Raw genomic sequence first — 12,005 nt, 5'->3', positions numbered from 1 at the left:
AATTTTTTTTTTTTTTTTTTTTTTTTAAAAGAAAGGTTGCAGCTGAGATTTCTAACGAGGTCATTTCTACCTGCCAAAAAACACACAGAAATACATCAGGCAACATGCAAAACATGTCAAGAAGAGACCAACTCCATGTATAATTTTAAGAAAGGATTTCCCATAATTTCAAGCGTTGCCACTCCTTGTGATTTCTATTTTGAGACCTACAGTATATACTGTTTTATTTTAACAAATCTCCTGGTCCCAAGAGCCTCATTTTTCATATACAAAAGTGTAGCAAGGTCAGAACCCCCATGACAGAGGAGAGGAAAAAAAAAAACCACCATGAAAAAGTGGCCCTAGCATACTCAAAAAGGCTCAGCGGGCTGTGGGGTGTAGGACATGAAGGGCTAGAAAGCAGAAAGCAAGAAATTTTACTGTTAGAAAAAAGTAATTCTTTTGAAGCTTGAGTTTGAAATTTTAGAAGGTTTTGGATTAGCAATATTGCAGCATTTATGTCTTACCCTGTACCAAATGGGAAATATGGTAAACAGCAGCCATGGGGCTCTTTAGCCTGGAAAAGTGCAGGCTCAGGGGTGATCTGATGGCCACCTATAAGTTTATCAGGGGTGACCACCAGTACCTGAGGAAATGTTTGTTCACCAGAGCGCCCCAAGGGATGACTAGGTCGAACGGTCAAACTACTGCAGGACCAATTCAGGCTGGACATAAGGAAGAATTTCTTTACTGTCCGAGCCCCCAAGGTCTGGAACAGCCTGCCATCGGAGGTGGTTCAAGCACCTACACTGAACACATTCAACAGCAAATTGGATGCTTATCTTGCTGGGATCCTATGACCCCAGCTGACTTCCTGCCCTTCGGGCGGGGGGCTGGACTTGATGATCTTCCAAGGTCCCTTCCACCCGAACGTCTATGAAATCTAAATACCTAGCATATTTAAACCAAATATTTTGCTCTAATGCATACATGCAGCAAGCTACTACAAAACATTTTCATCTTACTACCTGTCCTGCATACCTGACAATACTCCTCATATATTTTGGTTACAATGCATCCTCTGTGTTGTCAAATATCTAAACAGAATTGACTTACCTTACAGTAACTGGAGTTCTCTGAGATACCTTTGCCCACATGGATCCTACTGTTGGTTTTTGCACCTCATGCATAAGGCCAGGAATCTTTTAGCAAGAAATCTCCACTGGGGCTGCGCACACAACCTGAACACTGCTGTACCTTGCACAGCGAAGTCCCAAATCCCACTCATTTCCTTCACTAAAAGAAATCCAGGGAAGGACTCCATCACCTTGGAAGGAAGGCTGGTCATGGGATCTGTGTGGACAAAGGCATCTTGTAGAACCCTCAGTCACTGTAAGCTACTGCAACCAGTAGTTGCCATTCAAGGAGGTGGGCAATTAGATTTCCTAATCATATGACGACTGTAGAATAGCCCTGCCAAACTGGGCATCTGATCTAGAAGTTGTTAAAAATCATATAGTGCTTTCTAAATATACAGAATAAATTTAAAGCTGCTCTACTGACCGTGCAAATCTCAACCTTTCTTAAACAGCCACAGGTGTTGACCAGGTCCTCCTGGAAAGAGCTCTAACTCAAAGGGATTTTAGTTTATTCAGAAAGTTCTCTAAAAAGAGGAAGTCTTTGAGAGGAGATAACCTGGCCCTTAATCTTACTGCCAAAATGCTGTGAGTCTAGATGATTTAATGCATTTTATTTTGAAAAGAAAAAAAGGAAAAGCCATAGGAACGTCTAACATGGAGTGTCATCTTTACAAGAAAAACAGGAGGTAGGCATATTAACTAGTGCTTATGAAAATTTTCTGTAACGATTCTGCACAAGGATTGAGTATTACTGCCTTCATGGAGTTTTACTTAACTGTAAGGTGACCTAGTCACCCTAACCTGAATTTCTCACACCCTACAGATTGAGGTGTTGGCTGGTACAAATTCTCTTAACAAAAAGTGAAAGAATGAACATGATACCACTTAGGTGAAATGGAAGGGCCTTCAAAGATACAGAGTACTACACTGAAATCTCAATTAGGAGATGGCTTCTAAAAATAGTGGAAATGCATCCACCAGGTTTTGTATAAGATATAGAAGCTGCATGGGGAGGGGAATTAAATTGAGGGGGGGCGGGGAAATCAGATGACCACCCAATGATGCATGATATGGAACAAACAAATGGGACTTTTCTATAGGTTACTGAATGTCTAGTGTATTTAAAAAAAAATAACTAATTCAAGATTAGTTAAGAGTCCAGAAGTTGAATACGATTCTGTATACATCAAGAGAGACATTTTTACTTTGGCTTGACATACCCTTCCGATTCCTTTCCATTTAAAAAGGAAACCGATTAAAGTCCTTAAAAGGCAACTCTTCAATACTGGTGTGAACTTATTTTTGAATTTGTGATGATTGTAACCAAGTCACTCACTCAGCAGTACTCAGGCCTTTGCTGTCACTCGCTTTCTAAAAGTCACTGCTCTTAGTCTCTGGTCTCTCAAGAATGTTTCTCAATAGCAAAGGAACTTTATTCCATTGCCCAGGATTGTAATCAGACAATAAAGCCTGGCTACATTAATTCACAAACTAGCATTAGAATAAGATAAATCACCTGAGGAAATGTATATTTGGGGCTCCTTACCTAGGCTGTGGATCTAGAAATTATTTACCAAATATCTAGATACCAGGTATGTAAAGAGGAGTTCTCAAACTCCTTAGAAGGAATTCAGCAACTGCAGTACGTCTTCTGAGATAGGCAAGGATCTGTTACACGCATTCCAGATGATTTAATATGAATATATAGCATATTTAAAGGCCTCTTTTGCTCAGCTTCTAGGGCTATTTAAGGCATCCACCATTCTTCAAGAACATCCTGAGATCAAGCACAGAAGATACACCACTGGCAGTGGACAGGACTAACGACATGGCTAGAGGACCACACTGGTCATCCCCTGTATTAAGGTATTCCTGTTCTTCAGACTATAGTAGTTCCCAGTGAAAATACTGAGTTTGCTTAGTAAAATGCATAAAATAAGGTAATCTTATTCTATTACTTTGAGATGGAGAATAAAGAAGAGTTGGGAAAGGCATGGGATTCCACGGAGATGAATGGGGCCAAGTCCACATCTCTTAAGTGAAGGTCATCTAGTTCTACTGAAGTGGGATCCATGGACCAATACCTGTGCTAAATTTAACTCATTTCACAGACACTCCTTTGAAAAAAATCACCCTGCCTGAGAACAGAAACATGCTAAGAGAAAGCCTCCTAAGATCACACACAGAAAAGGATGCAGATGAGTATGGCAACCATTAGATCTCACTGGATTTAATCTAGTAGGGCATACAGGCAATACAATAAATTTTGAGGATGGCTTGTTAAAAGGTAAATCTTGCTAATACATCTTCTCTAGAATATACTGGCTAGGGACAGAAGTTACACACAAGCCAGTTTAAGTGATCAGAAACTGGTTTACACCTGTAACAGAACAGACATTCAGTGCACATAAACCAGTCTCAAAATGGCTGAAACTGGTTTATGATAAACCTGGCTGAACGTAGTATCAGATGTAGTAACTGATTTGAGTCAAACCAGTTCATGAGACTTCTGTCCCTGACCCCTTCCTGGTTCAGGGTAAATCAGAGTCCTGCAGCATCCCAGCACGCTTTCTAGCCCTGGGCTGGGCTGGGCTGTGCGCCAGCAGAAACGAGTTGTGGGGGGGAAGCAGAGACAGCCCCCTCCCCACTAGGCAAACCCTGGTTGGGTTCAGGGTCTGGGAGGGGGGTTAAAACCCCCTTCCCCAAGTACAGAGCTGCCCTGCTCTGTTAAAAACTTACTGAAAAAAAAGTTACTGCTGGCTGTGACTGAGGACTACAAGTCCCAGAAGCACCTGGAAGCAGGAAAAGGAAGTGATGAACAACCCTGCAGAATCCTGCCGTTGTGATTGTGGACTGCACATCCCAGAGACCTCAGGAGCAGCAGGAAGAGGAAGTGAACACACAGCACATGCTGCCTACATGCCAGAGAGCTGTGCTCTGGCACCCCACCCCACCCCCCGCTTCTGGTTGGAGCCACTGCAAGCATGTGGCTGCATTTCCTGAACGAAAACTAACTGTGTGTCCAGTTATTTCTCAGTTTAATCTGTGCAGTTTAGACCAACCTGCAGGGACTGAATTGATTCAGCCTTGGGTTTTTTGACCATCTGTACTTAGCCACTGTGAAGCTATGGATCCACACTTCATGGCAAGTACTAGCCTCCTGGGGCACCTTTTCCAGGGTTGGGCTTCGATTTTTAAAAATTGCGTTTTTCAGCAAACCTACAGCAGTAGCTGCCATGGCCATATATTACAAGCGTATATATAAGAAAATTAAAATTTATTTACAAGTTAGCGCAAAATTTTCACCATACCCCATCTTAAATCATTTTGCAAGGAGTGAGAAATATTTCAGTGATTATTTGCTTGGATTAAAAGATGAGAAGATAGGGCAAAATCTAATCGTCCAAAAAGTCTCCACTTAGTTGCAAACACAGGTTTTAACCGAGGGGTGGGGGGTTGCCCTCAATTTAAAGGACTAGTGGAAAGTGTGAATGAAAATGAAAAAAATATAGGAAAAATTAGTTTCTGATCTTTCAAAGACTATCAAATACCATTTATACCATTAATCTATTTTTATATGTACACACACACACACACACACACACACACACACACACACTTTAAAATGACTTTTTACCTTAGCTGTGACACCAGTGTTGGCAAGCTGTTCTGCAGAAGTGGCTCAGAAAATACCAGATTTTCAAACAGATGTTTATTGTGCAATTCCCATGTCACCTGAAATTTCTTCAAATGTTCATTTTCCTAAAGAAAAAAATATTCAAAAGTAAACTAGACTTAAAAGAACGTATAAAAGAACTGTTGCAAAAGGTAGAACAGAACTTAGCTAGTTCCTGTTAAAAGCTCTCTAACCTACATGGTGGATTATTCAGCTCATCTCAACCAGTCTAAAACTACCCATCATAAAAAAATCCACTAAACTGTGAACCCAAAGTTTTAAATTACTTCTGAAAAGAACTTAAGCTTTAACACCTATGGATGGAGTATTCAGAAAGTCTTTCCAAGTTTACAGTTCAGCTTCTCTCCCAGTAGATACGCATTTTATTGTTACAACCAGACTGTTCCAGGATTTTCAGACAGAGCAACTGCTCTGCATCTCCTGCCCAACATTAAGCTCCACTTTATCTTGTCTAGCAGTTAACATATTCCTTAGAATAAGCCCTGCTCCTACCCAAATTCTGATGTAAAATTACTGTAGAGTTATCTTCTGCAAGTATGGTTGCTTCAAAAAAGAATTTCCAAGCAGTCAAGAATCAACTTACCCCTCATCTCTAGAACAACGGTGCTCAACCCTTACCTGCAGGCCAGGTCTGCCCCACAGAGCCATGTTATCCAGCCCCCGGGCCTCCCCATGGGTCTGAAAATTTGGAGGCAGAGGAGCAATGGCAGCAACTGCGACTCCCCTGCTGCCAAATTTCTGGACCCATGGGGAGCCCCACGGGCTAGATAACATGGCCCTGTGCACTACATCAGACACAGATGGCATACAGCCCAAACCCAGCATGATGGCCAGAGGCAACACATGACCTGACCTGGCTTGCAGACTATCCCCTTGCCATTCATCTGGCCAGTGGAACCAAAAGGTAGAGCACCACTGCTGTAGAAAACTGAATGTGCATTTCAGTGTCTGCTTTTGAGAATCTACTATACACCTATTTCTTGCTTCAATAACATCTACAGCTATGGCAGTGACGTTTTATGATTAGGTACCAGATCAGAGTGAGCAGGACATCACGATCCTCACGTCAGAACATTTGTCATGCAGAAAATAGTTATGTCCATCTTCTGTCTGATCTACACTCTGTAAAACTGAAGTAAGTTAACTATATAACATGACAGTTCTGACTGGCTATTTTTTTTCTTTTTTAAAAAGAAGGGTATATACCTATAGATTTTTATCAAAAAATATAAATTATACTGCAATTTGCTGGTTTTACAATCAAAGCCACTTTTAAAATACCAAACCAACCCCTTTTCCAAGTACAAAGCACTAAGTTAGGGGTCCAGTCCCCCCATGGCAGTTTCCAGTGCCCTGCCATCATTCTTTATTAAAACTACTACATTAAACAAAAAAGGATATGAAAAGCAAAATTGAGTCCTGTGCTCTTGCTGCACAGCATGTAACCTGCAAATGTGCCTGCAAATACAGTTTAGCTCCCTGCTTGCAAACTTACTGAGGGATAACACTTAGAGTGGGTCCCACCAGAGGCAGCCTCCATCAGAAAGTATAGCTTGCAAGGGGCCTTGTCACAAACCCATTTCCCAGGGACTCCTAGGCTACAGACAGAAGTTACACAAACTGGTTTAAGTGATCAGAAACTGATTCAAACTTGCAACAGAACAGAAGTTCAATGCATATAAACCGCTTCCAAAATGGCCAGAACTTGTTTAAGATGGTTCATTCAACCAGCTTTATCAGACTCAGCTGATTTAAGTCAAACCAGTTTATGGAACTTCTGTCCCAGACCCCTTCCTGGTTCAAGTTACATCAGTCCTCCAGCATCCTGACATGCTTTCCAGCCCTACACTGGGCTGGGTTGGGCTGGGCTGTCTGCTCCAGCACAAGTGTTGGCCCTGCCCCTCTGCTCCCCAGCCAGATCACTACTGCTGCTCAGGCTGGTTGAGAAGGGGGTGGGAGTGGGAAACCTGGTCCCAGACCACAGGTGGGGTCTGCTTGGCAGGGATAGAGCAGCCCCTCAACAGGCTTTTCCCCCCCACTCACTGCTGGAGCAGGGGGGTGGCCAGACCCCTGGACAAGCCAACAGAATGAGACAGGGGGGCTTTAAGTTCCCTCCTTCACCTGCACAGGACCCCCACTGGGGTCTGCCTGATAGGAGAGGAGCAACCCCTGCTTGGCTTCCCCACCACCACCACTTGAGAGCTGGGAGCAGGGTCATGGCCAAACTCCAGCCAGGGCAGGCTGAGACAGAGGAAGGACCCCAGCTGGGGTTTGCTTGGGGGTAAGGGGCTGCCTCTGCCAGGCTTTTACTCCCCACTTCCATCCTGTGCCCCACTTGAGCAGACTGAGGGAAGGAGGGAATCTTCAACACCCCCCCCACCCCCAGGCAGCACAGGAACCCAGCCTCTGTGGGGGGAGGTGGGGCAGCCCTTGCCAGGCCCCCAAACCCTCAGGCTGCACTAACAGAGAGAGGGGATGTGGTCATGCCCTGGCCCAGGGCTCACAAGCTGAAGCAGGGAGGGAGGGGGGTTTAAATCCTCCGCCCCCTTGGCTCCAAACCCCAGCTAGAGTTTGACTGGCAGGGCAGATCCTGGCAGGCCTCTGTCCCATCTATCCCCTCACTCCAGTAGAGGCAGGGGGTGTGGCCATACCCCAGCCCAGGGCTGGCAGGCTGAGGCATGGGGAGGGGGTTTAAACCCCCTCCATGGCCACATAGCACCCCAGCCAGGGACTGCGTCAGGGGGCTGCCACACTTCTGGCCCCCACTCCTGCCTCAAGTAGGGGGAGAGGGCAGCCCCTGCCAGAGTTTCCTCCATCTCTCCTCGCTGGAGCGGAGTGGGGAGCATGCCCATGCCCTAGCAAGGCAGGGAGAGAGGGGGTTTAAGCCCCTTTCCTGGCCTGCATGGGATGTCAGCAGGTGTCTGCCTGGGCAGGGGAGGAGAGACAGCCCCTGCCAAGTTTCTGCCCCCCAATCCTCCCTCAAGGGAGAAGGGAAACAAAGCCCCTGCCAGAGTTTTGCCCTCCCTCCCCTCACCTCCCAGACAGACCTAGCTGGGACCCCATATAAGCACGGTAGTGTGTTTAAACCATTTTCCCCACTCCCCCAATGTGCCCGCCTGGGGCTGGGATGTGGCCACACCCCCATTCTCCACTTAAGCATGCAAGGGGCACAAACCTGGCAGGGGCTGGCCCCCAACCACCTTGAGTGGGAACCAGAGAAAGAATGGAAGTCTGGGAGGGGCTTCCACCCCCACCCCCGCCAGATCCCAGCTGGTGTCTCATGCAGGGCAGGACCACGGCCCACACTCTCCACTCAAGCCAGGGAAGAGATGGAGGCCTGGCAGGGGCTCCCCCACTCAGACCCAGTGTGTGTGCGCGCGCGTGTGTGTGTGTGCGTGCGTGCTCGCGCAGGGGGGGTGGCGGAAATAAACCCTTCCCCCTCAGCCTGCCGGCCTGTGATAGGATGTGGCCACAGACCCTGCTCAGAGAACACTGGAACCAAAACCATGGTAGAAGCTGCACCCCCCACCACCAGGTGGGGAGTGGGGGCAGAAGCTTGGCAGGGGCTGTCCGCACCCAGGCAGACCCAGGCTTGGGTCCTGCATGGCCATGGGGTGGTTAAACCCCCATCCTCCCCCTCAGCCTGCTGGCCTGGGCTGTGGCCGTGCCCCCCCCACTCACCATTGGAGAGGGGGGGAAAAAGCCTGGCAGGGACTGCTTGCCCAGCAGGTAGTAGGTGAGCTAAAGCCTGGAAGGGGCTGCCCCACCCCCCCATTATTGGCAGACCCCATCTGAGGTCCCCTGTGGGTCAGGGATGCAGTATAAACCCCCTCTTCCCTCTCAGCATGGCAGCCCAAGCCAGGAGCAGGGGATGGAGGTGGGGGGAAGGGAGGTAAGTGTGGCAGGGGCACACCACCCCCCACCCAGAGCCAGCCCTGGGCTGGGATCCCACGTGAGAGGAAGGCTTAGGGTCCCCCTCCCCCTGGCCTCAGCTGCTGGCTCTACTCCGGGGCCTGGCCATGCTCCCTTCACTGGAGCAGGGGGAGGGGAAAAGCCTTGGAGCTTCCTCCCTTCCGTTTGGCAGTGGTTGGTGGTTGGCAGGCGGGCTCTAACACCCCCCAGCTTCTGGCCTGATCCACTGCAGGCATGTGGATGCGTTTCCCAAATTGAAAGCGAATTCTGTTCACTTGCTTCTCAGTTCAAGCTATCCCATTTAGACTAACCTGCAAAGACCGAATCGATTCAGCCTCTGACTTTTTTAATGTCTGCACTTGGCCCTAGAGCTCTGAGCTTCTCCCTGTGCTGCCAGGGCAGGCCACTCTCACAAACTCATCTTCTGGAAGCCCCCAGGGCCCCTTGTTTCTCCCCCCACACTACCACTTGCCTCAAGGAACAGACTGAGGTTTCTTCAAGACAGCTCTCTTGGCAACTCCGTTCCTCTGCCCTTACATCAGACCTTGTGGCTGCAGTGAGGGATCTCTGTTGGACCCAAAAAGACCCCACTTCAGGGCTATGGAAAAAATGATAGACGCCCACCCTCCACAGAAGAAGTCAGCCTGGAATATCACTCATACAGAAATCACTTCTTCCATTAGCCATGAGTAAGACAAACCTCAAAAGGATTTATTATATAGCATGGAAGATTGATACAAAGCAGGCTACAGGTTTGGAGCCAGAAACTAAAACAAGTACAGATTCTCACCCTCTCACCTGGTTATCCCAGGCCACCCATGGAAGTCCTTGCCAGTTGTAGAGACTGGCCTTCCTGACAACTCTACTAGTCCTGGTAAACTGGGGTCAGTGAACCCCTAACCCAAGGTCCAAAGATGAATATACTAGTGTGAATAGACTACAAAGCCTCCAAGGCCAGCCCCTTCGTTAACCATATTCTAATGCCCAAGAGTCAGGAGAATCCTTCAGAACGTTTGTGTTTCTTTGGCTACCCAGCACTCCTCTGCCCGGTGGATCAACACCCTCCACTCCTCTCCTACGGTGGAGCCGATTTCTCAACTGTAGGCAGACAACATACACAAGTGCCACGAAACTACTCAAAGTGGAAAAGACCATGGTGGGCTGTGAGGAGCTACAAAAGGAGCTGGCATTACTGAGGAAATGGGCAACTAAATGGCAAATTAAATTCAGCACAGACAAGTGTAACATGATGCGTGTGGGCAAAAATAACTCAAACTATAACTACACTATCATGGGCTCTACCTTAGCTGTTACCACACATGAAAAATGTCTGGCAGTCATCGTGGACTGTTTGATAAAAACACCATCAGCTTGGTACTGATCAGCAGTTAAAGGCAAACAAAGTGTTAGGGATCATCGAGAAGGGAACTGTACACAAAACAGTATCGTCATGGCCCTTTATAAACCCATGGTGTGTGTACACCTTGAATACTGTGCCTAGCTCTGGTCCACACACCTCAAAAAGGTGAAAGAAGAACTAGCAAGGGTACAGAGAAGGGCAACAAGGATTATCAATGGTATAGAGGGGCTTCCATATGAGCAAAGACTAAAGAGGTTAGGCCTATTCAGTTTAGAACAAAAGAGAGACATCTGAAGGGGGAACTTGGTAAGAGTTAACAAAATACTAAGTGGTGAAGAGAAAATAAATAGGAATATCTCATTTGCCTTATTTACTCAAATATAAGACAAGATTCCCACCCCCCCAATCAGCATAAGAAGAAAAGCCCCTCATCTTAGATTTGCATACCAGAACCCCCCCAGATACACTGTCTATAATTAAACTGCTCCTACAGGCAGCATGTGTTTGGTCATGGAAGCCAACTATGAAGTTAACTGAAAGCAGTCCATACTGAACATGCCCATTAAACGTATGACCCATATTGGGCAAACATGGAAACCTTCCACAAAGCTAAGCTAATGCAACTCATCTGAATAAGGTAGTGCCCACTGTGCTCAGTCCCCCTCAGCACAATCTCTTTTTCAAGTCACGGTGAACCACTATAAATACATTGCAACTTACTCTTCATTCTCACAGTAGGCAGAGCGGTGCCTTTCTTTCCTGCTTTGAATGACCCTTGTTCTCATCCACATAATATTTTGGAGGGTCCCAGGACTCAAGATAAGAACACCTGGTTCCAGTCATGGATCCTCTGTTGGGGGGTGTAATTTGGAGTATACACACCCCCACCCACCACTGTACTGTGGCATAACCATGACTTGAAATGGCTCTGCTGGGGCCCAGCTCAAGGAATTATATCATAAATCATGATCTTTTTGGCTTTGGGCTATTATTATGCATAGTTTGTATTATAAAGCAAAGAAAGAGGGGGAAAAAAACCAAAACGAACAGTGGGTGCACACCAGCAAGGGTGGCAAACTCAACTGTCTGACAGGGCTATTGTCTTTTTTTTTTTTTTGAAGACAGGATTCTATTCATCTCATCTTTTTTCTGAGGAACCCATCTCTTCCCTTCCATTTTTCAGGTACATTCCATTAGAAAGCCAAGCACCACCTCCTTCTATTTTATAAGCCTCTTCCATACCTTTCCAGCACATCTATGATGAAAATCAAAAGCGACTTTGGCAAAGTTTGCCTGGCAGCCTTCAGCATGCTCATAACACAAAAGGGAAAAAAAGAGTACAGTTTAAAAAAGGGGGAGGGTGGAGGGGGGGCAGATGTTAAAGACCTTCTCTATCCTTAGAGGACAGTGAAAAAAGTCTGTTGGATAAAAAAAAGTGTTTCTACTACTGATTTTCTGTTTTTTTCTTCTAATTCTCTTTGCTGCTTGATCTCAACCTGACAACATAATCTGAAGTGTGACAACACAATTGGTTGGTAGAAAAGGATTACACCAAATGGAATGACAATTTGGGGTGCAGTAGGTAATTGAGTAGATTAATTCTTATGCAAGAGATGTTTTTTAAAAAAAAAAAAAACTCCCTTGCTATCAGAGGAGAGAAAAAAATAATTCAGAAATTCTGCTTCAATAATATGTAGCCTGAAAGCTTTAATTCCTTTAAAATATTTTATTCAAAACACAAATCACTGACACCAACTGAAGTTCTACCCCAGCTACACATGGAAGTATCTAAAATGAAACAGAGACTATTTAAATGTTCTATATTTACAGTTTTGTTTTAAACTGGACAGTCCCATTAGTATACGCAGTACTTAATTAATAGATTCTAAATGATTTTTTATATATATATATATATATA

At 45.9% G+C, this 12,005-nt stretch overlaps 1 protein-coding gene across 3 annotated transcripts in view; it reads right to left on the bottom strand.

Annotated features, from left to right (window-relative positions):
* FAM193A (family with sequence similarity 193 member A) overlaps positions 1–12,005 on the bottom strand; it is a 155,060-nt gene that overhangs the window by 129,325 nt on the left and 13,730 nt on the right. For all 3 annotated transcript variants that reach the window (XM_019526283.1, XM_019526284.1, XM_019526285.1), the window contains exon 6: positions 4,756–4,880. In XM_019526283.1, the coding sequence (XP_019381828.1) occupies positions 4,756–4,880 (125 nt within the window). The remainder of the gene's footprint in view (positions 1–4,755; positions 4,881–12,005) is intronic.

This window comes from Gavialis gangeticus, unplaced genomic scaffold (genome assembly GCF_001723915.1).
Source record: "Gavialis gangeticus isolate Ggan-Ray unplaced genomic scaffold, GavGan_comp1, whole genome shotgun sequence".
Lineage (NCBI taxonomy): Eukaryota > Metazoa > Chordata > Crocodylia > Gavialidae > Gavialis > Gavialis gangeticus.
The sequence above is the reverse complement of the archived record's forward strand: the minus strand, read 5'-3'. Positions and strand labels throughout refer to the sequence as shown.